The sequence below is a fragment of the Rhamphochromis longiceps genome, linkage group LG15 (assembly GCF_057381845.1).
Source record: "Rhamphochromis longiceps isolate RC_006_pf linkage group LG15, R_longiceps_female_GT1.1, whole genome shotgun sequence".
Lineage (NCBI taxonomy): Eukaryota > Metazoa > Chordata > Actinopteri > Cichliformes > Cichlidae > Rhamphochromis > Rhamphochromis longiceps.
The window spans coordinates 35,369,692-35,396,991 of NC_140571.1; the positions used below are offsets into that span (position 1 = coordinate 35,369,692).

Consider the following 27,300-nt stretch of genomic DNA (forward strand, 5'->3'; position numbering starts at 1 on the left):
TGTCCCAATGGCAGTGTTTTGTGCAAAGAAAAATAAGAAGCTGCATTATGTTGTCCTGTAAAGAGCACAGCAATGAAGAGCGAAGCAGTCATGTGACTTGCAAAAGAGGAAAAAAAATCAATGCATTGAAAACTTGAAAGGTTTTCTCTGTATGTAAATACCCAGTTTTTTAAGTAAGGCTTAATAAAATGAAGTGTGAACGAAAAACAAACAACATTTAGTTTCATAATTTAAAACTATATTTATTGTAAAATGGAAGAAAGGTAACAGATGTTGAAATTGAGACATTTATATACTTCGTCATTTTGAATCTGATGGAAGCAACATGTAAAAGGGAAAAAAACTGAAACGAGGTAACAAAAGACTGTAAATTTGTGCAACACGTGTGAGGTTGGACTGTATCCAGAGGCTTACTATAGATCTTCCCTCAAGACCTCCTCTGAAAAAGCTGAATAATGTAAATAAAAATCAAGACTTTCTATTTCACAAAGCATCCAAACCATTTGGGAAACTGTCAGAGAATAAAAATTGCTAATAAATGAGAATCACAGTTAATTACCTTAACTGCTAATGTGAAGTAGCTCGGCCCCAGTCCACATGGCTAATTTTATTTGTCTTTGATTAAGGCGTTCTTATTGATGCTATGAGGAAAGGCTACTGGATCATCCTAGATGAGCTGAACCTGGCCCCCACTGATGTTCTGGAGGCCCTCAACAGATTGTTGGACGACAACAGAGAACTCTTTATGGCTGAAACTCAGGAAGTCATCAGTGCTCACCCCAGGTTCATGCTGTTTGCTACCCAGAATCCCCCTGGTCTCTACGGCGGTAGAAAGGTATAGCATTCCTTTAGCTTAGGAAGATGGATAAAGTAGCTGTGAAGTGAAATATTATTTGGATAGAAATCATGAAGATTTTACATGATCATAAAGGTACGGACAGGCCTTTTTATGAAAACACACACAAAAAAGTTGGCAGAACGTGTGTATTCATCATACATATATATATTCTATGCAACACTATCTAGGTGCTCTCCAGGGCTTTTAGGAATCGCTTTGTGGAGCTACACTTTGATGAGCTTCCCAGTGCAGAGCTGGAGAACATCCTTCATCAGAGGTGCAGCCTTCCCCCATCTTACTGCACCAAGCTAGTGAAAGTCATGCAAGACCTTCAGGTAAGTGTTGCACTGTCTCTCGCGTCTACTCGTATCTTTCTATTACTTGCCTGTTCTCGTTGATCCTGACTAATTGTTCTACAGTCCTTGCGCAAAGGATCCTCAGTGTTTGCAGGCAAACAGGGCTTCATCACCCTTAGAGATCTTTTCCGTTGGGCGGACCGCTACAGGCTGGAGGAACAGGCAGAGGCCTCTCGGGACTGGCTGCAGCATTTAGCAGATGATGGTGAGGCTCATTAAACAACCCATTAAATCACTTCCACACAGAGACCCTAAATTGAAATTTTCACTCCCCGACAGGGTATATGCTTCTGGCAGGACGTGTGAGAAAACCTGAAGAAGAGGTCATCATCCTGTCCATCCTGGAGAAGCACTTCAAACGAACGGTGAACCCGGAATATCTGTTCTCTCAGAAACAGGTTGCCAGCCAGTTCAGTGAGTCACGTATTGCATGACATTTTCATCACCAATGATGATACTTTCTGTTAAGAGATGTACTCTAAAACACTGGTCCCCAACCCCCGGGCCTCGGACCGGTACCGGTCCGTGAGTCGTTTGGAGAGTTGAGGCTCAGGTGTGAAATGTATGGTTTTCAGGGTTTTTATCGGTTTTCAGCGTTATTTTGTTATCGTTTTTATCGTTAACTCGGTTTTCCTGGGTCTTATATCAGAATCAGAATCAGAATACTTTATTGATCCCTGGGGGAAATTATTTTTTGTTACAGTGCTCCATTATAAACCAACATTAAGACAAGACAGACAATACACTAACTAAGAATAGTACAATATATATATCATTATAAGACTATACTGACTACTAAGTACAATTTTCCATTGACACTTTCCTTACTTTGCACTAGTATTTAGTGAGTGTTTAGTCTGCTTACATTACTTTAATGATAGCAGCACTCAAGTTGCATGCACTTTCTCTCAGGTTTCAATGTTAACTGTTAACATTTTAGTTGACATGGAATACTTAACATTGCTGATTTTATCTGTTTGTAAAAACAATGGCAGGTGTCACTGTAATATACACTTGCTTAAAATCTGCAGCATCTGCTTCATGCACTGACATTTAGAATTCAGATACAGTGAACAGAGTTAAGTATGATGTTGAAAGCCTGTAACCAGTATTGTGTACATGGGCGGAGTACATGGGTAGCGCCAAATCACAGCGACCGCTGCCTTGAGGCGACTACTGTTGTACTGTGCTTATTATATTAGAACACAAAAAAGTCGTTTTAACTAAGCTCGTGATCAACACAGTGTCGTGTTGTTTGATGATCTCAACAGGTCCCTTCATCGACAGCATTGCTGGAGTCCCAGAGGAGTTCCGACATGTGGTGTGGACACAGGACATGAGGAGACTGGCTGTGCTCCTCGGTCGAGCGCTGCGATTTGGCGAGTCTGTCCTGCTTGTAGGAAACACGGGGTAATATTAAGATATTATTCTTAATATCTGGGAAGTAATGAAATACTTTAACTCTAATTGAGTATCATTTTTAGGTATCTGTGCTAGAGTATTTTTTTTTTCTGACAACCTTTTACTTTTACACTCTATATTTTTAACTTCCTAGGACCTGGCGTCCACATATGTGGACATCACATTTTGGGTTGTCTAGACCAAAATACTAAACTCTCAGGAGGTTAAATAAATATCTGAACTTTCTACTCAAATTTTCAAAACAGACTTGTTATATTCGCTTGAACAAATTTGAGGGGACTTGTTATTTCACATCCCTATGGGCCTAATACACGAAAGATGATCCTATTTTCATATTGCGAAGTGTGGTGTATAACAACCAAAGGTAGACTAATCGTGTTATTTAAAAGACTCTACTGTGATGGATTCAAAGTACAGACTAGTGTGTGGCTGTGGGGCCCATGGTCATAATTTGATATCAGGTGTAGCAGAGGTGACGATGCTTTGATTAATTCACTGAATTCAACCTTCATACAAACTTTATAGTCTATAATATAAAGAAACATAAACAGTGTACTCATAGTGTAGAGGATTGTGATTCTTTTCCCCATGCTGAGCCACTAGAACCGGTTTTAGGGTTCTCGCATATGCTTTCCATTAGATGATATACCGACATACCAGGTAGTTTTTGAACTCCAAGTAAATTGAGTCAGTTTGAAAGTGCAACTCCAGTCAGTCTCTGTTCCTACACTTAAGTGCTTTCTATCTTACATTCACACACATTCATCCACTGAACACATTGGGGAGCATCTTGGGGGTTCAGGATCTTGATTGATCAGCTCTAACTCCTGAGCTATAGCAACCCCATAATGTACAGATTTGTGAGAGTCATGTCTTCATGTTTACTGTGCATATACGTTTTTTTTTTTTTTTATACATAAATGTCTAATGTCATGTGTTTTGTATGTGCTCCTGCTCCTTCACCAGATGTGGAAAGACCACCATCTGTCAGCTGTTTGCTGCTTTGGCTGGACAGAAGTTCTTTTCAGTCAACTGTCACCTCCACATGGAGACATCTGATTTCCTGGGAGGACTCCGGCCTGTCAGACATACACATCAGGTAGTGATAAGTCCTCACTGGGACCGCTAGTGATATTCAAAATGTGGAGGAAAATATGTTCTCCACAGTACTGAAAGTTGTTCATCTGAATCTGTTGTTCATCTCATTCAAAAAGTGGAAAGATTCTTGCCCCCATCATGTCAACTGGGGTGGGGTGGGCGGGTTAGTTAGTTAACTTAGAAAGTTAACTACATATATATATATATATATATATATATATATATATATATTATTATACATCTGTGATGCATTTCTGTAAATTCTTATTATTAAATTGGACTTGTGTTGATGTTGATACATTATAAAGAAAATCCTGGTTAGTAGTGTAGAAGCACAAACTTCTAAACTAAATATTTGTGCATGTCTGTGTAGAATGACGGGGAGGACGGCAGACTGTTTGAGTGGCATGATGGGCCCTTGGTACAAGCCATGAAGGAGGGAGGTGTCTTCCTCATGGATGAAATCTCATTGGCAGACGACTCTGTCCTAGAGAGACTCAACAGGTACCCACACAAAATATACATGTTCCATATCTACACTTATCTTGAGGGTCAACAACCCTGCAGCTTAAGAAAGTAAAATAAAAGAAGAAAACTGTTTAGATGCTTTAGAAAACAGAAAAACTGTACAGTAGTATTTTGCAGTATTTTGTTCTGAATGTTATACATGCTGCAAATTGAAGTTTACCTAGTAATCAGTATTTTTTTTTCTGCCACTGAAAAGTTGCTATATAGGAGGCTGTTTGTACTTAACACATTAACTTAAACAATTAAACAAAAAACCTTATCAAGTGGCCCAAAATGCTTTGTGAAAATTAGAGTTAGCAAGATCATAACAGAATAAATATGTCTTTATTATACTGATAGAATAGTGATATGTTGGGATCTTGGGTATTTTCACAAATAGCATTAACATTATATCTTAATCAGAATCAGCAATTAAGATACAACAGAGCAGCATGACGTTGAAGATAAGGACAGGGCATAAGCAGGCAATAAGAGTGAGATAAATACACACAGAATATACAGTATATACACAGTTTTAAAATTACATAGTTTTAAAATTAAAGTGACTGAAAGGTGAATAAATAACTGTAATGTGACTAAAAGTGAATAAAGTGTCGGTAGTATAAGAAGAGTGTAGTTTATGTTTCTGGTGTGGGAAATGATCTTATCGGCTGGAGTTAAAAAGCAGAGTGGCTTTGAGGACAAAGGTGGCTCTCCTCCTCTCAGTCCTGCAGGAAATGCAGTGGAGGCGTCGCCCAGAGGGGAGCCATTGAAATGCGGGGTGAAGAATATGAGAGGGGTCGTTGATGATTTTGGCTGCCTGTCTAAGGGCCTGTTGGCTGAAAACCTGTGCCAGCGTTCTGACAGGCAGGCCAATGATTTTAGAGCACACTGATGCAGTCTGTTCCTGTTCTGAAGGCTGAGGGAGTGGAACCAGCAGGTGATGGAGAAGGCCATGATGCTTTCCAGGAAGGCATAGTAAAAAGTCATCATGATGGGTGTGCTGACTCCAAAGGAGTTGAGTTTCCTAAGGAGGTATAGCTGTTGGTGGCACCTCCTGAGAATCTCCTCTGTGTTAGCAGAGAATTTCAGGAGGTTGTCAAAGATGGTTCCCAGGTATTTGTACTCCTCAACTACCCCCACTGGTTTCCCGTGGATGGTGGTGGTGACTAAAGCAGCCAGATCCCTCTGCCTACTGGAGAAGGACACCACCATCTCTTTGGTTTTGCTCACGTTCAGTTTAAGTTTGGAGCTGTCACACCACTCTACAAACTCCTGAAGAGTGGGCCCGTGGTGTTGTGAGGGGCCTGACAGCAGTGACAGGAGAACTGTGTCGTCAGCATATTTCACCAGGTGACAGTTGGGCTGTGTGGATCTGCAGTCATCGCTGTAGAGGATGAAGAGCAGGGGGAGAGCACACAGCCCTGGGGGGAGCCAGTGGAGGTGGAACAGAAACCGAAAGAGAGTTGTTGACCCAAGCTTTCTGAGTCCTGTTGGTCAAAAAGTCTTAAGTTAACATTGTTAACATACAACCTTAAGTTGTATTTGCACTTGATTGCTTGTAGTTGTAGCGTTCACTTGTTTGGTACTTAAGAAAAGTTATGTCTTGATGCACGCTCAGTCATCCAGGTAAGGAAATGCACAGAATTGACTTTTTGGAATGTGAAAAGTTCCTCTGAGCGTAAACTTGCCAACATTTAATTTTAAAAACACTGCACAAGCTTTGACCTTTGATAGTGTGTTTGTTTGCTACCAGTGTTCTGGAGACGGAGAAGTCCCTTGTATTGGCAGAGAAGGGCAGCGGAGATCGTGGTGACGTGGAGCTGATAAAAGCAGCTGCAAATTTCCGTCTGGTCGCCACCATGAACCCTGGAGGAGACTTTGGCAAGAAAGAGGTGATGAAATGATGCAAAATGGTACAAGCTACTGTTTTTCCTGTAGGGAAGTTTTTGTTAGACTTTGATGCTGCACAAAATAGCTGCTTCCACATTTATAATAGAACAAAAACAAAGAAGACACAAACGCATCACGTGAACTGTTGCAAGTCACAGCCCCAGAAAACACGCATTGAACATTTTAAACCTACCACACATATTTTATGCAGCATTACACTGCAAAAAATATCTGAATATTGCAGAAATTAGACCTGTTGTACAGATCTGTCACAAACATTAAACTTTGCCTTTTATTGTACATTGCACATATTATACCTAGAGTGGCTGGTGAAACACAAAGTCATGATGATGGACTTATTTATGTGCTGAAGGTGTGAGATGGAACTTTACATAGGTGTTATCTGATTATACTTGTGCATGTATGTTTCTTCACAGCTCTCTCCAGCCTTAAGAAATCGTTTCACAGAGATCTGGTGCCCTCAGACCAACAATCGCAGTGACCTGGTTAAGATCATCCAACACAACTTGCGCTCAGGCCTCTCTCTTGATGGTAACCCATTTACAGTTCACCGGGTTTAAAATGACCAAGTGCATAGTTTAAAAAGCGTTTGACTTTTATGTTATGAACCATGTATGATGTTTTTTAGTTAACTTCAGTTTTATTCTTCTGGTTTGTCTCCACAATTCCACATTGTTTCCAGCAGTAGCAGGCAGTCATTTTAAAAAAGACAGCTCTAATACACACTTTGTTGAGCAGTATAACAGGTGTAGTTAGAGCCTCGAGTCTAGAACATGGGAGACTATTTAGCATTTAAAGAGATGCACGTTTCTCAGAAGTTTGAGAATAAAGAAAAGCTAAAATCCAGAGTGAATATCGAGTTGTGTAGCAGATGTGGAATTTCCATAGTGTGCTGTTGCCACTGAGTTCTCATTAGAGGTTATGTTAAAGAAGGTGATAATTAAAATGACTGATTTCAAGCAGGTGAATATAACTTTTTAATTGAACACAGGTGGGGATGTTGCAGAGCTAATGCTGGACTTCATCGAGTGGCTCACACAGCAGGACTTTGGCCGCCGCTGCATCCTGAGTGTTAGAGACATTCTTTCATGGGTCAACTTCCTCAATGCTGTGTGCGAGCGGGATGAAGATAGCTTCATGACCATGGGAGCTATTGAAGACGAAGATGAAGCCGAGTGGGACCTGCGTCTGGACACTGTTACCGCCTTCATCCACGCTGCTTGTCTCGTTTATATCGATGGCATTGGCTCAGGTGAGCTGACGGCTTATGTTTAAATTCTGCTGAAAGTTTGGCACTGAAAGAAATTGTTGGTAGATCCATTCTGGCTTCTTTGCAGGGACCACAGCCTCCTGTGCAGACGGTGTCCTCCTTGCTCGTCGTCTGTGCTTGAGCTTCCTGCAGCAGAGACTAAGCAAGATGACCAAGCTGGACCAGGATGTAATGGATGCCCTGAGAGTGTATGACAGCAATTTGCCACGGGAGCCTCAGTGGGGAGAAGATTTCTTTGGCATTGATCCCTTCTACATCGCATTAGGTATACATTTAGTGATTCCTTAATGTACTATTAAGGAATCACTGGGCTAGAATAGCCTGGACATATCCACACCATTTTTTAATTTTATTAATCATTAACAGTGTTGGGAAAAGTGTGTCATCTAATTCAAGCTGAGTTTTTAGTGCAATAAAGTTCAGTACAACGTGATGCAGTAGCTCTATGTCCTCCCATAGCGGGCTAGTTGCCGCTCTAGAACAGCTGCTTTATTCCGAGATGTGGATCCTGTTCTGCACCACTTCTACAAAGACTTTCTTTACATGAAACTACACATGCTCATGTATACTACCGGTCAAAAGTTTTAGAACACCCCATTTTTCCTGTTTTTTTTTTTTTTTTTTTTTTTTTATTGAAAATGATGCCGCTTTGATGTCTCACTGCACTCTGAAATGAAAGCATCGTACAAATAAGCGATTGGAGGAATCAATTTATAGACCAAAATGTATTCTAAACTTTTGACTCGTCAAAGTAACCACCTTTGGCAGATATAACAGCTGAAAGCATTCTTTCTACAATAAAAACCAGTAGAAGTTCTTCCCATATCTGTTGCAGAAGTTCCCATAAATGTGTGGCACTTGTAGGTTTCTTTGCTTTCACTCTTCTGTCCAGTTCATCTCAAACCATCTCCATGGGGTTTAAGTCTGGAGACTGTGCTGGTCACTCCATGTTTTCAAGCTTACCATCTTGTTCTTTTTCCTGAGGCAGTTCTGGCATAGCTTGGACAATGCAAGCTGTTAACTCCCAGAAACTTGATTCAGTTATGTCTTTGGGTCTGTCAAACCTCCTCCTGTCAGAGTTTGTTTTTGAGTGCCTTTTAATGGTGAAGGAAACTGTACTCACTGACACCTTGACTTTGTTTGCAGTTTCTCTGTAGGAAACACCTACATTTATAAGTGTTATGATGGACTGTCTGTCTTCCATTTTTGTATCATTCTGAAATGTACATCATGTTACACTTTTGGGTATCCTTACCTCTTTATTTAACCTCTGGCAGTTAGTTCACCACTTACCTTTGTACCATTTCAAGCTATTCATTTGACTTGAATGACTTGAATTGTAATAAATAACTAGAATAACTTTTTGACCGATAGTGTACAGTGGACCTGTCTTCCATGATAACACACATACAACTCTTTAAGTGCTTGTGATGAGTTCACTGATGTTTGCGTAATGTCTTATAATGCCTTTGTTTCCAGGGCCTCACACCGAGAGCCGTAACCTGTCAAACTACGCCATTGCAGCAGGCACCACTGCAGTGAATGCTCAGAGGATTCTGCGGGCACTGAAGCTGCAGAGGCCTGTGCTCCTCGAGGGCTCACCTGGCGTGGGAAAAACCAGCCTGGTGGCTGCACTAGCAAAAGCTTCTGGAAACCATCTGGTCAGAATCAACCTGTCGGAGCAAACGGTAAATTGACATGCTCAGCACTGTGCTCTGAACTTGACTGTAAAGCCTCTGGTAATGATGACATACACTCTCTGCAGGATGTCACCGACTTATTTGGGACAGATCTCCCAGTGGAGGGTGGGAAGGGAGGAGAGTTTGCGTGGCGCGATGGCCCCCTTTTGGCTGCTTTGAAGGCAGGGCACTGGGTGGTACTGGACGAGGTAGGGATCACTCTTTTAACACTCTTGCAGTTTTGTACACTGATTTTATAGTTTTGCTCTAACATTTTTCAAACTCCAAACAATCTGATTAGACTGATCAGCTGTATTACTGGTGTTTTTCCATCATAGTTGAACTTGGCCTCTCAGTCAGTGCTGGAAGGTCTTAATGCCTGCTTTGATCACCGAGCAGAGATCTACATTCCAGAACTGGCCATGAGCTTTCAGGTACAGCATGACAAGACGAAGATCTTTGGATGCCAGAACCCTTTCACTCAAGGTGGGGGGCGTAAGGGGCTGCCCAAATCCTTCCTCAACAGATTCACTCAGGTAAGACCTGATTAAGGGTTTTTGCTTTTTTATTTTATTTTTTTTATTTTCATAGAAAAGCTTTTATGTGCGGTAGAATAGTCTTAATAGACAGTTATTTAGTTGACCAGATCCACTTAAAAATTAAGAGTAAGATTTTTATAATGTGCTTGTTGCAGGGGATAAAAGAAGACTTGGTGTGTCAGGTTTCAGCTATTTTTGTTTTTTTATTTGTGAATAATTTCAGTCACTGTGATTGCTTATCACACCATAAACATGTGAAAACTACAGTGGTGACATCTGTGCCTGTTCAGAAAAGTTGTGTAGTTGTGCAAAAACAATGTAGGCAGTTTTTGTAAAACACTCCATTTCTACAAAGTAACCTTAAAATGACCTCTGAACTATGATGGATCAGCCAGATGAGCTACTCCATCATTCATATTCTGGTTGCTGTTTTTCATGAACTCTTATCTGGCCCTGTCTTCCCAGGTTTTTGTGGACCAGCTTACCAGCAAGGACATGGAGTTCATAGGAGACTTGATTTTTCCCAGTATCGACAAGGAAATTGTTATCAAAATGGTCGAATTCAGTAACAGGGTATGTGTGATGGACCGAGCAGTGAAGGAAACTTAGGCACAGGTTAAAGTCCAAAAAATGCTTTTTTTATTTAACCCAAAAAACATAATTGGTTAACTCATGCAAAAAGAATCAAAATCTTGGGCCCATAAAAGAGGTCAAACTAACAAAACTCTACTCAAAGTTGACAACACAACCGATAACACAAACAAACTGACCTAACTTAACGAGACACAGGGGAAACTTAAATAGTGGCTGATCAGCCCACAAAAACAGGAGAAGGGGTAAAACACACAAAACCTAACTAAACCAAACATAATGAACTCTAATTCCCCCCCCCCGGTCCTGAATTATGGCGTGAACCAATTTGTAGCCTTCCTTTAAACCTCGCTCCGCCCCTTTTCCACCTCTTGGCTCCTTAATCAAGGGACTGGAACAGCTGCAACTAAGGTAACTCAGAAAACAAAAGATTAATCATACATAACAGTGTAAACTAAAATGTGCGCACTTATTTTAGAATGCAGTGTTATGTGGATATGTGAATGAATTCTAAACCAAAACCAGTTATTTATTGTCCTGTAAATAAATTCCTATATTTAAAGAAAGAAATGTGAATGCAATGTTACTTATAAGCCTCTACACTAACATGGTGGGTATTACCACTGTGTGGCTGTAAGTGCAGCCATCACAGTATGCTTTTCTCTTTTCCTTTATTTTGTTGGTTTCTGTTAGGTTTTCCGCACATTTATTATATCTACTTACTTCAATGATGCTAGAACATGGTTGGACTCATTTTGCCTCCAAAACTAGATTCATTTTTGTGTGGCATAGATTTAAAAAGGTGCTGGAAACATTCCTTAGAGTTTCCGGTCCATATTGGTATAATAGCATCACACAGTTGGTTGTTATTTGTCGGTTGCACATCCATGAAGCGAATCTGCCGTTCCCCCACATCCCAAAGATGCTGTATTGGATTGACAGTGTAGCCTATTTGAGCACAGCAAACTCGTTCTCATGGTCAAACAATTAGTTTGTAGTGATTTGAGCTTTGCAACTTGATGTGTTACTTTGCTAGAAGCAACCTTTAGAATATGTGTCCACTGTGGACAGAGACGATTGTCTCTTTCATCAACAACAGTCAGGTAGGCTTGGCATGTGAACAATGGTCAGTTGGTACTAAAGCACCCAAAGTGTAGGTCAAGAAATATCTCCATGCTGTTACCCTGCCACCAGCAGGGTGCCATTGATAAGCTAGCATGGATCCATGCTTATATTTTGTCTATGCCAAAATCCATCAGTGCATTTCTTCAGGCTTTAAGGGAAAAGTGGGCTAATTGCTTGCTAAAAGACATGATGACCTAATGAGAGTTTGCTCAAATGAACCTGATCTGTTCTGGTGAAACCAGGATTGCACTGTCTGGCAGTAATTTCCTGTGTGCTTTCTTTTTAGAGGACACCCTGCAGTAAGTGTCACCACATCAATATGTTCCCTCCATCCAGTCCGCTTTACTGAGTGCTCAGGGTTCCAGGCTTGTGTGGAGGTTTACATTTCAACAGAATTATCTAAAGCATACCGCCATGAAAACCTAGGCAAACTGATCTGCTGAATTCTTTTCTGAATTGGATGTTGTCGTCCAGTTTTGAGAATTTCAAACTCCAAAACCATTTTTGTCTCTGTGAAATATCAAATCACATAAACAAGCCTCCTGTTATGTTAGAGTTATATGACATGGATCTCTCACAGTGATGAGTGTTAGGTATAATGCATCACCAGACCAGAGAAAACGCCATCCATGATGGACTGAAAATCACATTTTACACCTTGGTCACCAGATGCTAGTGTGGGTTGCGTCTTTCAGTTTATTACTCTTCATCATAGCGCCAGGTTGGAAAGCATGTAAAGCTGGTTTTTTGGTTCCATAAAGGTAGCGTGTTCACTGTCCACTCCACTCCAGGGGTGCCCGTCTGCCAGCAGTGAGCTCTATTGCCAGATAGAGGCATTGTCCAAAGTATGGGTCTTCACCAGATGCTTACGTCAACTTGGCAGTGGCTAAACCGCTCACTCCTACATGAGATTGATCCCTTTTAACAACCAAGTAAACTCTTTAAAGAGTGTGCTGTTGCTGGGTCTTGTCATCAATATTTACACACTGACAGTCCATGGATAGTGCACCCAATTCACATTGGGTGATTCCAGGTCATTTACCATTTATCATTTAACCTCATTATTTAAACTTTGGCTATTTTTAATGCACAAAAGCATTAATGTATGTGCACTGTATGTAACAAAATATAAAGAAAAGACTAAAGGATACTTTTTTATTTTAATGCATTTTTTTAATGTGTTCTCTCCACAGCTTGTCCAGGAAGTGTGTAAAGACAGACATTGGGGTCAGAGAGGAAGTCCCTGGGAGTTCAACCTGCGTGACTTGTTCCGTTGGTGTCAACTTATGCAGGCTGACCAAGCACCTGGATTTTTTAACCCAGGCCAGCATGTGGCATTGGTGTATGCTGACAGAATGAGAACAGAGTCTGATAAAGCTCAGGTAAACTGTTTTACCAGCTTTTTCATAGCCTGCTAAGTATGTGAATGACGTACAGTTTAAGTGCTCTTTCCTTATCACATATGTAGTCAATTTAGAATCGCATATCTTCAGACGAGGAAGAAAACTCCATTGTCATAAGCCAAGTGTACTGAAACTGTAACTTTGGACTTTTCAATCTGTTAAATGTGGTGTTCTACAAGGGTTTGTGTTTAGCCCACTACAAGTTTGAATTTCCTCTTATTGAAATATCTCGATATCCTACGGACTAACAGTTTGACTTCCTATAAGGAGAGAAAAGAACATTAAATCGCAACGAATAGCACTATTGGAATACCTCCACTGTGATTTTATCAGAAGCTTAAAACCAAGTTGGCTGGCTTGGTGATATTCATGTCAGGAGGGGCTAGGACTGTTCTCCAATATGGCAGGACTTTCACTGCAAAAACCTCTTATCAGAAGCATGTTGGAAACTGTGCTGCTGGTGGCTGAACTGAATTGTGTTCAGTTATTAGGTACTGGGAGTCAGTTATACTTTAGTTCATGACCAGTGGCAATACTGAACCTCCTCCCGTGCCGTATAGGTGCTGTCTGTGTTCAGGAAGGTGTTTGGGGAGGACTTTGAGCCTTACTGCGGCCCCAGAGAGTTCCACATCACTCCATTCAACCTACAGGTTTGTTGATTTGTCAAAACAATAAAACTTGTTTTGTTTTATTTCATTTCAAATCATAGTTTGCAAATTACCCTCCAATCATTTGCTGTTGCAGGTGGGCTACTCTGTGCTGCATCGCAGTGGTGGAGCCAATGTGGCTCCAGACACACCGCTGTCCATCACACATCAGTGCTTAAGGCCTCTGGAGTCCCTGATGAAGTGTGTGGAGATGGGCTGGATGACCATACTGGTCGGCCCCACAGCAAGTGGAAAGACCAGCCTGGTGAGACTGCTCTCTCTACTGACTGGACATCGCCTCAGAATCATGGCCATGAACAGTGCCATGGACACCACAGAGCTACTGGGAGGCTTTGAGCAGGTGACACTGAGAACTCAGGTCTTTGTTTATAACCTGAAAATAGCAGACCACGTCATCCTGCGGTCTTTCCCTTTTTTCCTCATTGCAGGTGGATATCATGCGCCCGTGGCAGCAAGTTCTGGAGAGTGTAGATTACATAGTTGCCATGGTAATAAGGCGTGGATTGATGTCACTTGATGGTGGCATCCAGGACACAGAGTTCTTGCTGCAGACATGGGGCCTGTTCTGCCATTGGCTGAAGCAGGAAGGACTGCAAAGAACTGGAGGAACAATCAACTCTGAGGCACTGAACAAGCTGGAGGTTATCATCCTCCTGCTGCAGAAACTCAACACCAAGCTCAAAGTGTTCACTGGTAACAACCAATTATTGAGTACAGACAAAATATAAAGGGAACAGTTTTAAGTGTCTTGTTTTGTTTTGTTTTTTGGTTGTTGTTTTTTTGCTGGTCAAGTATGTAAAATATTATAACATTACATGTATTGTCCTCAGACATGTCTAAGCTTCAGATGGACTTTACGCTGCTGAAGGAGCGTCTGGCTCAGCTGGAGGACGGCTGGACAAACGGAGGTTTTGAGTGGTTGGATGGTATGCTCGTCCAGGCCCTTCAGTCTGGCGACTGGTTGCTTATGGACAACGTCAACTTCTGCAAGTGAGAAATGTTAGCTTATGTGTAACTGTGTTCTCCCTCATCTTAAACATGTTTTACTTGTGAAATGTGAAGCAAGAACTGTAGTTGTATAAAAGTCAGCCGTGACACGAACACTATAACCAACTGCACTGATTGTGCATTTATGTAATTAGTGCCTCAGTGCTGGATCGCCTCAATGCTCTGCTGGAGCCTGGTGGATCACTCGTCATCAACGAACGTGGTGTCATAGATGGGAGCACTCCCAAAATCACCCCACACCCTAACTTCAGGTAGTATAAAAAAGTACAACTATCACTGGTTTGTTGCATTCACTAATGTCAGTCTGCCCCAGGGCAGCAGTGGCTACAACTGTAGCTTGCCTCCACCAGTGAGTGAATGGGTGGATGACTGGGTGTGTAAAGCACTTTGGGGTCCTTAGGGGGGACTAGTAAAAGCGCTATACAAATACAGGCCATTTACCATTCATCAACAGTTCTTAGATGTGTGTTTTGTGTTTTTGTTTGTTTGTTTTTCTTCCCAGGTTGTTCCTGACCATGGATCCTGTGCACGGGGAGCTCTCCAGAGCTATGAGGAACAGAGGGGTGGAGATTTACATTCCAGGGGAACACGAAGCTGTGTGCTGGGACACACTAGACCTAAAGATTTTGCTTCACACTGCTGGGGTGACCGGGGACTGTGTGTGTGATCTGCTGATTGAAATACATAAGGCCGTTAAATCTGCTATCTGGGGTAAGTGCTAACAGCATAAGAATAAATAAATAAGCCCTCGGTTTGTCTGTAGCCGTTATCAAAGCATTTGGCCTCTGCCTGTTAGACTCCCCAGCCTCATCAGTGGCTTCTCTTCTTCATGCTGCCACTCTGCTGAGCTGCCAGCTACAGAGAGGTGTGGATTTGCCTAGCGCCTTGCAGCATGCCTGTGGGGAGGCCTACTCTTTCTGTCAGCACAACTCTGCCAACCAGAAGGTATTTTTTTTGTTATGTTTTTTTTCAAGATATATCTCTTTATCGATCTCTCCATATTGTATAGGAATCCATATCTATCTACCTTTTCTATATCTAGATAGATAGATAGATAGATAGATAGAAGCTCTCCATGCAGGTGAAACAAACCATCCTTAAGCTGAGAAAAGAAAAATGCAAAATTGCTACAATATTAGGAGTGGCAAAATCTGCGGTTTGGTACATCCTGAGAAAGAAAGCACTGGTGAACTCCATGGGAGACAACAGTGGTGGATGATCGCAGAATCATTTCCATGGTGAAGAGAAACCCGTTCTCAACAGGCAACAACAACCAAGCAAATGAACAAATACTCTCCAGGAGGTAGACGTATCAATATCCAAGTCTACCCTAAAAGAAGACTGCATGAAAGTAAATACAGAGGGCTCACTGCAAGATACAAGCCACTTGATTGGTCACTAGATTGGACTTTTGCTTTTAAAAAAAAAAAAAAGCTGGCATAGTTCTGGAAAAACATTCATTGGACAGATGAAACCAATATTAGAATGATGGAAAGAAAAAAGTATGGAGAAGGTAGAACAGCCCGTATCACATCATCTGTAAAACACGGCAGAGCCAGTGTGATGACTTGGGCATGCATGGCTGCCAGCAACACTGGGAGACTAGTGATTAGAACAAAAGTAGCCCGATGAATTCTGAGGTGTTCAGAGACATACTGTCTGTTCAGATCCAGCTAAATGCAGTCAAGGGTGGACACCACCACCCTTCAACAACCCTGATAGGCCACTGAAAATCAGGGGAAACTCTGGATAACCTGAAATATTTGAAATGGTCAGCCTTCATAAAGGATGAATAAACATGAGTACATTTTCTTCCTAGAAAGCCCAGCAGGTGATTGAGCAGCACTTGAGCATCCTGGACACAGAAGAATGGGGCTGTGGGTTGCTGTGTGCTGGAGTCTGGCCTGACAGCTTCCCCTCTGCCCTCCTCTCTACAGAGGATTCCTGCTTCTCTACTGTTATCAGAGATGGACAGGTCCTCTTATTTTGTCTGAACACACTCAGCCTCCAAGGCAAACGGTAAATCAATTAGTCACGCCAGCTAAATCATACATTTTCTCATTAAAGAAGTGATTACATAAGTTTTATTTCTGCAGGAGCCAGCCTCTGAGTCTGAGTGACCTACAGAGGGTATTGCAGAACAGCGGTGTCCATGAAGGCCTGGTGTTCTCTGAAGCAGTGGGGGGTTTGGAGGATGGAAATGCTCTGAGGCTGATCCCCACGGCAGTGAGACTGCTCACAGAGAGAGCCTCTCACGGAGACTGGATCATGCGCAGCAGCTGGCTGTCACACTTGGGAAAGAGCCACAAATATGCTCCTGGTTTGTTACAGTGCAAACAAACTACACTACACACAACAACCCAAACATTTAGACTACAGCAAAGGTGCTTTATTCTTCGAAACAAAGTTAATGTCAAAAAGTCAAATTAAATTGTTTTGCAAATCGATGGCAGGGCTATTCAGTGCTCCAGATCCCCTGATAATGTGATGGTTTACTCTTACAGATGCCGCGCTGGTCCAGGTGGAAGCAGGAAACAGGGCTTTAAAGGCTGTGTTTGGTAGCAAGCTTGCCACTAAGGGCAAGTCACTAGCAGAATTACTCCAGCCCCACAGCACAGGTAAACAGTTTTCTTGTTCTTCGGTGAAAGAAAAGTGAAATCTATTCGCACACTAGAATATTGAAGTTTTAATAAAAGTTTTTTTGTTTGTTTGTTTTTTAATTTACTGCCTGTTTCTGCTACTAGATGACTTTAGGAAAACTTCAAGAAAACTGAATGTATCTATCAGTAAATGATAACATCTAAACAAATGTTGTGTTGCCAGATGAATACAGGATTTTGGTGGATATGCGGTGGAATAAGCAATACTTGGACATTTTGGCCAACAAGTGCAACTTTGAGGATGAAGAAAGATACACGGAGTTCCTAGAGGCACTAAACGCAGTTGCCAACAGGTGGGACTAATTGTTATCTATTCTCTTAATTCCGAGTCTTATATCAAGTTATGCAGATCTGCTGTGTTAACAAATGGACTGCTAATGAGCGGTTTGTGTGTTAGGATCGTTCTGATGATGGACAGAGAAGAGAGGTCTGTTGTATGCACTTGCGCTGTCAACCTGTCTGGTCCGAATTCTGTACTGCAAATAGCCACGGCCTTCAGTAAAGGTATGCACTTTGGTTTTTATATTAGAATATAATTTAGTGCTTCTAAAAGTTAACAAATACCCAAATCCTCCTCACAGGGACTGTGGATATTGGTCACCTGCCACACCCTGTGCTGATGCACCTGCAAACCTTCTTTGAGTTGTGGGGCTACTTCATCCTGCAGGCTGTTCAGACCGGACAACCTTACATCTCAGACCACATTATGTTTGAGGTTAGAACGCTATCTGACTCTTTAATCTACTCTTTTGTCTTTCTTCTTTTATTTAAATAAAACCTTAAAATTTGACAAGAATGGTCTCCAACTGCAACACTGTCATTGTGCGTTTAGATTCTGCAGCTGCTACAGTGGCTCGATCGATTCTGGGATGTGTGCAGCACACTGACGCCTGACTCTAAGGGCATCTCTGTGCTGTCTCTGCACTGGCAGTGGGTCCAGAAACACCTCATCCTCCGACTGCCACAGCTTCTCCTGGGAGACGCTGATGTCACGTTTGAGTAAATCCCTTTCTTGCAAATACTTGTATCATTTATACAAGTATTTTGTATTTGTATATGTATTTTTATTTAGTCTGAAGTACTTTCTTCTGAAATTGTTGTTCTAAAAATAGAGGTCACCAGGAGCTGCAGGCCACCTCAACAGCCATCCAGACTGTTCTGTCCGCCCCAGTGTCTGTAGCTACAGCTCTGAAGGGCATTCAGAAAACCCTGGGGAAAACTCTTCCTTTTAAGGTCTGGATATAATTCATCAGCTAGGTCTAATAATAAAGTAATATAAAAGCCAGTTTAAGTACCATCTGTCACTCACTCTTTTATGTTCTTATATTTATGAGATGAAACTATATCCATCTGTCTTTTCAGCTGGAGTCAGTAGTTAAGTGTGCATCTCAGCTCAGGCTCCTGAGTAAAGCCCTGGATGTGAGTGATCTAAAACTGGACAACAACATGATTCATTCGAAGCAAGAGCTGGTTCGACTTCAGGGTGCTGGACTCGGACTGGACATCAAAGAAAGTCTCCTGGAAGCCTGGGGCCTCATTCTCTTAGCAAACAACCAGTTGGACCCTCAAAAGTCAGGTGAGCTTGAGTTGCAGAAAAGCTTTTGCCATAAAATGTGATTGTTGGATATTTATGGGACTCAGAATAAGATTCTTATATACTTTCAATATATAAAAACAGTGACTGTGATTACATCACAGATATATCGTCAGAATCAGAATACAATCTGTACAGCCTCCATGTTTCTGGAGCTCCGTTGATGATGGCTTTGTTTCTGTGTGCTTAACTCACATGCTCGGCTTACTGAATTTACTTTGATCATCTGTGCTGAAACAGGAAAGTTCAGTTGCCATCTCGGAGTTGATCTTGAACTTTATTTTTAGAGTCAGATTTTGTTGAACATGTTTTCTGGAATCTAGAGAGTTGCTTCAAGATTCTCAACTAAATACAATATAAATCTTTTAGAAATACCATTTGGTATTAAAACATTCAGGAGCATGAATGTGAAACATTACATGATGGCATGCGTCCCATATGTCTTCCCATAAGGGGTGATGGAGAGGTTGGTGTCGAGTGTGGAGCAGCAGGAGTGTTGCATGACCTCCAGAGGGCTCTTGGAAGTCTGTTCCATGTCGGAGCATGACGAGTCCACAGACGGAGTCCCTTTGTCCGTAGAGGAGTTGCAGCAGCTCAGCCGCAGGGCCCAGCTCTGGCCCCTGATGGAGGAACTTGCCGTCCTAAATCAGCTACGACTTAGCACAGACTTGCTGCATCTAGCTCTTTCTCCTAGGTAAGGCTCATCTTTGTCGTGTAATCAAAAATAGAAAAGCACCTGTTCTGGATGTTGTTGATGGACTGTATACTGAACTCCTCATGTTGACCTGCAGTGACCAGGAGGCCGAGGACTGCATACGTCGCGACCTCTCCAGACATCTTCGTTACTGCCTCCAGTCCACCCCGATGAATGTCAGACAGCTGCAGCCACTGTGGTTCCTGCTCAGTAGTGACCGGGTCAGTAGTTATGAGTTTGACCACATATAAAATGTTGATATTCGGCTAAAAGAGTTTGTTACATCACAACTGTTCAACTTATATCTGGTTGAAACATTAAGAACCAATTGCTGAGAACAGTTTTACTCACATTTCTCACACGGGACATTTCATGTCCAGAAGTTAGCCTTTCAAACGAAAATCCCCATTTAAAGCTGAAATATGTGTTATCTTCCAGCCAGCTGAGGAGCTGCCGTTTGTTTGGTGTGAGCTCCTGTCGGAGGCTCTATCCTCCCTGTGGACCTGCAGCATAACCTCAAACCCAGAACACTGGCTTAAATGGGACCCTCTACACCCTGAGACCCAGGCGGATCCAAAGCAGCACCAAGGAACAGATAACCTGGTAACATCTATTAATATCTCCAAACTCGCTGTTCCACAAACACTGCTGGTTTTCTGCTTGTTTAATACATTTATGCAATATGGTTTCCAGGGTCCAGCTCTGCTGAGCAAAGCAGTGCGGTCCCATTGCGTACTGGAAGTGCTCAGCTGTAGTAAGACGGGTGGTTCATGGGAACCTTCAGGAGAGGCTTTTCTCTCCCTCTCCAATGTCAGACTTGGGGATTGGAAAGGGAGGATTCAGCAGCTGCAGGATCTTTCTGCTGTGCTCTGGGACAACATGAGCATCCGTGCGCTGGCTGATTTCAGGTATAATGGAACATTAAATGTCCTTAACCAGCAATTTTTATTTTGGGCTTTGCTGATGACAGTTGCATTATCTCTCCTCAGGGGTACTGACTTTAGGCTCCAAGGTGCAGTCCTGCGTCGGCAACTTCAAAGCATGGCTGACGTGCTGCCTCCCACCTTGCAGGAAGGCTACATGGAGAGCTGTGAGAGCCTGGTGGAAGACCCTGACCCTCTTATTGCTGCCCAGGAGATCCAGACGGTCTTTAGAGACTTCCTGCCTCCTAAACTACTCCCTGATGGCCTGGTGGAAGCCTGCCTTACCTGCTTGCAGCAATATGTCCAGAGCAAAGTCCAAGGCTCCAATTCACTGGCTCGCTCTGGAGTGTTCTGGGTCAACATGGGCTTGCTGCAGATCAAAGTGTGGACACCGCAGACCATCTTTGACCCAGCTGTAAAGAGAGCCTACAAACTGAACTATGCTCAGCAGGAGGTCTGTAGTACTCTCCTGACAAAGGTGTAAAGTGTTTGTAACTGAGTCAGTATAAATACACACAACCATTGGCTTCATGTGAATGTAACAGTAGTGTTCATTGTAAGTAATTTTCTTTAAAAAGGTAACCTTTTCTTTTCAGACTGCTTTAGAAGAAAACATGAGGTCTTCTGGTTTGAACAATAAACTCCAAGTTCACTATAAGATCATGTTCAAACATGTTATTTTCTGATGAGGTTTTTTTTTAGAGGATGGAATGTGGTGGATGAAGAGTACTTTCTACAATAAAACACTCAAAAGTACTCTGTTTTTGTCTGTCGCAGTTGGCTCTGCTTCAGGAAGAATGGAAAGGGCGGAGCCTGTGGTCTCAGCTGATGACCGGAGCAGAACTGGAGGAGAGCAGCACAACTGATGGCTTCCAGCATCCTCGAATCAGGTAAGAGTTGGATGCTGATCTCTCAGCATGTCACGGTTGCATCAAAGTCACAGGGAAAATCAGAACTACTCCCATTCCTCTCTGAAGATTTTACTGTGGGAATGGAGTTGATATAATTGGTCATTGTGCATTAATTTGATTCTGTTTTTTTTTTTTGTTTTTTTTTAAATTCTAGCGGCAGTGACGCATTTAGAAATACTAGTAATTCTGTGGGGTTCTCAAACTTTAAGTTGTAGTTAAGCAAATTTAAGGACTCTTGAGCCAAATGTTTACTGTGCGTTTGGATGAAATGACAACCAGCCGCTGTTAAGAAGATTAACTTTTAAAAGCAAACAAAGGCTGTCATTTTGAAAGAGTCATTAATACCACCATAAAAGGTCTTTGAGAAGCAATGCAATGAGCTCTAGGTTATACTGCCTGATGTTTGCTTTACTAGGTATCTATGGATCCGCATGCAGCAGGTGAAGGAGCAGATAGCTGAGCTTTCCAGGAAGCAGGCTTGTCGTCCTCATGAGCCTCAGTATGGTCAGTTGTACCAGGAGCTCCAGCACTACCTGTGCAGCATTGGTCAGACATCAGCCATACAGGACCTGCTGTCCCAGCTGCTCAATACGCTGGAGGGCTCCTCGGCTTCAAAATCCAAGTCAGCAGTCCAGGCCGTCCTGAAGGAGGAGGCTGTTTGGCAGAACTCCCAGCAGCGTTTCTGCCAGAGGTTGCTGGAGGACTATCCCCTTTATCCTGATGTTGTTGGGCCAGTGAGGACGGGTATCCTTCAGCTCCGGTACGGTATGAGGCTGGTAGCCTCCCAGGTGGCTGCCTTGCTAAATCCTGTACCTGGTTTGCCAAGGCTGGTGTCTTGCCTTCTGGCTTTCCCATTCCTGTCCCCGAGCCTGCCGTCGTACCTGGTCCGGGCAGACTTTCTGTGTTCCAGGGTTTGTATGGACACTCTGCGCAGCCTGGTGAAACTTCTGCCCCAGCAGGACACTGCATGTGTGATGCCTCAGTCCTGCACTCTGCTACTCAGTGCTCTGCTTTATGTCCAGTGTCACACCTTGTCAACGGGAGAGTTCAGCCACGAGGCACGCAGCATCTTCAGACACATCTGTCAGGTCAGGATTTTAAGACTTTTCACTGGGAGAGATGTCATCCTAATGACTTTAAATAAATCTAAATAGTTTTCTGTTCCAAACTGTTAAATCCTGCAAAATCTGCTCTTCCTTTGCTCCTTCTATTGTCATTCTTTACAGGCTTTGGTGAATGAGTGGGATGAGCGAGAGAGGCGAAGGAAAGAGCATGAAGAAATGGAGGCCAGTCTTTACCGCAGCCGTAGCCGACTGCACGGCTCAGGACTGACTGAGGATGAACAGGAGGAGCGAGACTTCAGACGACAGTTTCCTCAGTTCAACAAGGTACTGCAGTACAGCTGTTGTACAGCAAATAATGACCCATCAATTCTCTGATTATCCGATCCTAACGTTAACCATCATATCTCATATTGGATCATATGGTGACGATCTAGTACAATCATTTTTATATTTTAAGGCCAAATGAAATAAAAGCTGTTTGCATGTGGAAAGCATAAATATCCACTTGAAGCTCAATTTCTGTCGATATTGAATCCAGGACTTTGCAGACATCGTGTCTGAGCCAAGTTTAGAAGGAGCAGCTGGCACAAGTCTAGAAGGGCTCGAAGACAAAACCCCCGAAGAGTCTTTTGAGATGAAGGCGTTCTCTCCCGCTACCCTGAATACAGTGATCCAGGTTCATCAGCGCCTGTGTCTGGGATATGCTCAATCGCTTTGGTACAAGAGCACAGCACCAGCCAATCACAGTAAAGAACACATCAAAGCCCTGCTTTCGTCTTATCAGATTGCTTCTCCAGTGATGTCACACTTCTATCACCTCATTGGTTAGTAACTTTGCCTGTATGCATCCTTTTCTTGTAACAAAGTTCCAGTGTACTTGTATAAACCTCTGTTTCCCCCTTCAGACTCTGACCTGGACCAGCAGCTGACAGGCAGTGAACTGCTGCTCTCTGCCATCCTCCAGAACACTGTGCAGGGCTCTGGTGGTGGCGAGGGTCTGGCCATCACCCCTGATGGACCCTATGACTTCTACCAGCACCCTAACATGAGCGAGGCCTCTCTCTGTCTCCCTGTGTTGGAACAGTTGAGTGTGGCAGTGAAGCAGAGACTAGAGGACTGGCCTGGACACCCTGCCCTCGAACAGGTAAGTTTGCCATAAGTGGTTTCGATACAGCATTTTTGCATAATTGTGATTCAAATAAATACATATTCATTAATTCAGCTTTCACAGGGACAGTGTAAAGAATCCCAACAGTTACACTTTGTTCTGTTTTTCTGACATATATTCCTGTATGTGTATGTGGTGTTTTCAGCTGAATGTGGTGATGGAGAGAATCAAGGCTTTCAATCTGGCCAGCCCGGTGGCTAAGTTTCTGAACGGCCTAGAGATCCTGCTCAGCAAAGCACAGGTGACTTCTGTCAGGAAGAGATCTCCTGAATCACGCACCCTCAGTACCAAGAAGTGTTGATTTTCTGTAAAAGAAATGAGTGACAGTGTGCCTCATGTACAAATCTCTGCGTAAACTCATGCATGCATATATATATATATATATCTATCGATCGATCGATCGATCGATCGATCGATCGATCGATCGATATATAGAGATATATAGATATATATAGATATATATATATTAAAAAAAAAACAAACACCCAGCACGCCCCTGCGGGCGGTTTATCCTTCAAGCTCGGGTCCTCTACCAGAGGCCTGGGAGCTTGAGGGTCCTGCGCAGTATCTTAGCTGTTCCCAGGACTGCGCTCTTCTGGACAGAGATCTCCGATGTTATTCCCGGGATCTGCTGGAGCCACTCGCCTAGCTTGGGAGTCACCGCACCTAGTGCTCCGATTACCACGGAGACCACCGTTACCTTCACCCTCCACATCCTCTCGAGCTCTTCTCTGAGCCCTTGGTATTTCTCCAGCTTCTCGTGTTCCTTCTTCCTGATATTGCTGTCATTCGGAACCGCTACATCGATCACTACGGCCGTCTTCTTCTGTTTGTCTACCACCACTATGTCCGGTTGGTTAGCCACCACCATTTTGTCCGTCTGTATCTGGAAGTCCCACAGGATCTTAGCTCGGTCATTCTCCACCACCCTTGGGGGCATCTCCCATTTTGACCTCGGGACTTCCAGGTTATACTCGGCACAGATGTTCCTGTACACTATGCCGGCCACTTGGTTATGGCGTTCCATGTATGCCTTGCCTGCTAGCATCTTGCACCCTGCTGTTATGTGCTGGATTGTCTCTGGGGCATCTTTACACAGCCTGCACCTGGGGTCTTGCCTGGTGTGATAGACCCCAGCCTCTATGGATCTTGTGCTCAGAGCTTGTTCTTGTGCTGCCATGATTAGTGCCTCTGTGCTGTCTTTCAGTCCAGCTTTGTCCAGCCACTGGTAGGATTTCTGGATATCAGCCACCTCCTCTATCTGCCGGTGGTACATACCGTGCAGGGGCCTGTCCTTCCATGATGGTTCCTCGTTTCCCTCCTCTTTCTTGGGTTTCTGCTGCCTGAGGTATTCACTGAGCACTCGGTCAGTTGGGGCCATCTTCCCAATGTATTCTTGGATGTTCGTTGTCTCATCCTGGACTGTGGTGCTGACACTCACCAGTCCCCGGCCCCCTTCCTTCCGCTTAGCGTACAGCCTCAGGGTGCTGGACTTGGGGTGAAACCCTCCATGCATGGTAAGGAGCTTTCTTGTCTTTATGTCAGTGGCTTCTATCTCCTCCTTTGGCCAGCCTATTACCCCAGCAGGGTACCTGATCACGGGCAGGGCGTACGTGTTGATGGCCCGGATCTTGTTCTTACCATTCAGCTGACTCCTCAGGACTTGCCTGACCCTCTGCAGGTACTTGGTGGTTGCAGCCTTTCTAGCGGCCTCTTCATGGTTTCCATTCGCCTGCGGGATCCCCAAGTACTTGTAACTGTCCTCTATGTCTGCAATGTTGCCTTCTGGTAGTTCAATCCCCTCAGTTCTGACTACCTTCCCTCTCTTTGTTACCATCCGACTACACTTCTCCAGTCCGAACGACATTCCAATGTCATTGCTGTATAGCCTGGTAGTGTGGATCAGTGAATCGATGTCTCGTTCACTCTTTGCATACAGCTTGATGTCATCCATGTACAGGAGGTGGCTGACAACTGCTCCGTTCCGTAGTCGGTATCCGTAGCCAGTCTTGTTAATGATCTCGATGAGGGGGTTCAGGCCTATGCAGAACAGCAGTGGGGACAGAGCATCTCCTTGGTAGATCCCGCACTTGATGGTGACTTGTGCTATGGGCTTGGAGTTGGCCTCTAGTGTTGTACGCCACATCCCCATTGAGTTCCTGATGAAGGCTCTTAGGGTCCCATTGATCTTGTACAATTCTAGGCATTCCAGTATCCAGCTGTGGGGCATTGAGTCATAGGCCTTCTTGTAATCAATCCAGGCAGTGCACAGGTTGGTCAGTCTGGTCTTGCAGTCTCGGCTGGTTGTTCTGTCTACCAGTAGCTGGTGTTTTGCGCCTCTGGTATTCTTGCCAATTCCTTTCTGTGTCCCGCTCATGTATTGACCCATGTGCCTGTTCATCTTAGCCGATATGATGCCTGACAGGAGCTTCCATGTAGTACTGAGGCAGGTTATTGGTCGGTAGTTGGAGGGGACCGGTCCCTTCTTGGGGTCCTTGGGGATCAGGACCGTCCGGCCTTCAGTTAGCCATTCCGGGTGTCTCTCGTTAACTAGCAGCTGGTTCATTTGTGCTGCCAGACGCTCGTGGAGTGCAGTCAGCTTCTTCAGCCAGTAGGCGTGAACCATGTCGGGCCCTGGTGCTGTCCAACTCTTCATACTGGAGACCCTTTCTTGGATATCTGCCACTGTGATGGTTACTGGACCCTGTTCAGGGAGGTCGCTGTGGTCTGCCCTCAGATCCTCTAGCCACTGAGCATTGCCGTTATGGGTTGCATCCTTCTCCCATATGCTCTTCCAGTATTGCTCCGTCTCCAGCCTTGGTGGTGCTGTTCTCTTATTGTTCCCTTGCCACTGAGAGTACACCTTTGCTGGTTCTGTGGAGAACAGCTGGTTTATTCTCCTGCCTTCTATCTCTCTGGTGTACCTCCTCAAGCGGCTGGCCAAGGCTGTGAGTCTTTGCTTGGCAGTTTCCAAGGCCTCAGGTATGGACAGCTTGCTGTATTTCTTAGGCACCTTATTTGTCGCACCTTGCTGCAACTCCGTTAGTTGGCTAACCTCCCTCCGTGCTACTTTGATCTTGCCCTCTAGCCTCCTTCTCCATGGAGGGTACTGCCCCTTGTCGCTGTTCAACTTGTAGCCAAGCATCTCACTGATCACTGCTGCCGTATTGTAGATCAGCTTGTTAGTGTCGGTAATCGTGGTTGTAGGTATTGCCCGTAGTGCTGCATTAACATCATCTAGCAGACCTTCTGAGGGTACTTCACGTAATCTTGGTAACCGGCTACGGGGGATCCAGGTTTCAAGCTTGGCCATGATCCTATTTTTCAGGTCAGTTCCTCTCGCACTCAACAATCCTTCTCCTATCGCACTTGGGGCTATGTACCCAATCTCGGGTGGGGGTGATGATATCGTCCCCCTGACCTGGCGTCCTGGCTCCTCCTTGCCGTAGCATTTGTGTTGTACCTCGTCAATCTCTAGCTGTGAGAGCAGTCCCTTCTTTCGAATGTTGGAACACTGAGCTACTAGTTGTTTCGCCGTCATTGTGGATGTTGGGTATCGAAGAATCCATAGGTCCCTCATCCTATTCATGTAGCCCCTTCCGCCGGGGTTACTTGCGTAGTAGCATTCCAACAGAGATAGAGATATATATATATATATATATATATATATATATATATATATATAGATATAGATATAGATAGATAGATAGATATATATATATATATATAGATATAGATAGATAGATAGATAGATAGATAGATATATATATATATATATATATATATATATATATATATATATATATATATATATATATATATATATAGAGATATATATATAGATATATAGAGATATATATATAGATAT

The 27,300-nt window shown here is 43.5% G+C and overlaps 1 protein-coding gene across 3 annotated transcripts in view; it reads left to right on the forward strand.

Moving 5' to 3' along the window:
- mdn1 (midasin AAA ATPase 1) overlaps window positions 1-27,300 on the forward strand; it is a 59,866-nt gene that overhangs the window by 15,945 nt on the left and 16,621 nt on the right. For 2 of the 3 annotated variants that reach the window (XM_085381594.1, XM_085381592.1), the window contains exons 25-67: window positions 627-835; window positions 1,027-1,173; window positions 1,258-1,399; window positions 1,474-1,608; window positions 2,466-2,604; window positions 3,583-3,715; window positions 4,088-4,218; window positions 5,978-6,116; window positions 6,552-6,666; window positions 7,127-7,387; window positions 7,473-7,670; window positions 8,885-9,093; window positions 9,171-9,293; window positions 9,423-9,620; window positions 10,089-10,196; window positions 12,533-12,721; window positions 13,303-13,392; window positions 13,487-13,750; window positions 13,839-14,103; window positions 14,241-14,400; window positions 14,553-14,669; window positions 14,921-15,129; window positions 15,215-15,363; window positions 16,238-16,437; window positions 16,515-16,738; window positions 16,923-17,036; window positions 17,242-17,371; window positions 17,476-17,582; window positions 17,660-17,793; window positions 17,911-18,077; window positions 18,191-18,311; window positions 18,441-18,654; window positions 19,126-19,366; window positions 19,464-19,587; window positions 19,805-19,969; window positions 20,060-20,274; window positions 20,356-20,743; window positions 21,067-21,179; window positions 21,616-22,288; window positions 22,427-22,588; window positions 22,803-23,088; window positions 23,170-23,408; window positions 23,578-23,673. In XM_085381594.1, coding sequence (XP_085237720.1) covers window positions 627-835; window positions 1,027-1,173; window positions 1,258-1,399; window positions 1,474-1,608; window positions 2,466-2,604; window positions 3,583-3,715; window positions 4,088-4,218; window positions 5,978-6,116; window positions 6,552-6,666; window positions 7,127-7,387; window positions 7,473-7,670; window positions 8,885-9,093; window positions 9,171-9,293; window positions 9,423-9,620; window positions 10,089-10,196; window positions 12,533-12,721; window positions 13,303-13,392; window positions 13,487-13,750; window positions 13,839-14,103; window positions 14,241-14,400; window positions 14,553-14,669; window positions 14,921-15,129; window positions 15,215-15,363; window positions 16,238-16,437; window positions 16,515-16,738; window positions 16,923-17,036; window positions 17,242-17,371; window positions 17,476-17,582; window positions 17,660-17,793; window positions 17,911-18,077; window positions 18,191-18,311; window positions 18,441-18,654; window positions 19,126-19,366; window positions 19,464-19,587; window positions 19,805-19,969; window positions 20,060-20,274; window positions 20,356-20,743; window positions 21,067-21,179; window positions 21,616-22,288; window positions 22,427-22,588; window positions 22,803-23,088; window positions 23,170-23,408; window positions 23,578-23,673 — 7,943 coding nt within the window. The remainder of the gene's footprint in view (window positions 1-626; window positions 836-1,026; window positions 1,174-1,257; window positions 1,400-1,473; window positions 1,609-2,465; window positions 2,605-3,582; window positions 3,716-4,087; window positions 4,219-5,977; window positions 6,117-6,551; window positions 6,667-7,126; window positions 7,388-7,472; window positions 7,671-8,884; window positions 9,094-9,170; window positions 9,294-9,422; window positions 9,621-10,088; window positions 10,197-12,532; window positions 12,722-13,302; window positions 13,393-13,486; window positions 13,751-13,838; window positions 14,104-14,240; window positions 14,401-14,552; window positions 14,670-14,920; window positions 15,130-15,214; window positions 15,364-16,237; window positions 16,438-16,514; window positions 16,739-16,922; window positions 17,037-17,241; window positions 17,372-17,475; window positions 17,583-17,659; window positions 17,794-17,910; window positions 18,078-18,190; window positions 18,312-18,440; window positions 18,655-19,125; window positions 19,367-19,463; window positions 19,588-19,804; window positions 19,970-20,059; window positions 20,275-20,355; window positions 20,744-21,066; window positions 21,180-21,615; window positions 22,289-22,426; window positions 22,589-22,802; window positions 23,089-23,169; window positions 23,409-23,577; window positions 23,674-27,300) is intronic. The other variant, XM_085381593.1, reaches the window with a different exon arrangement.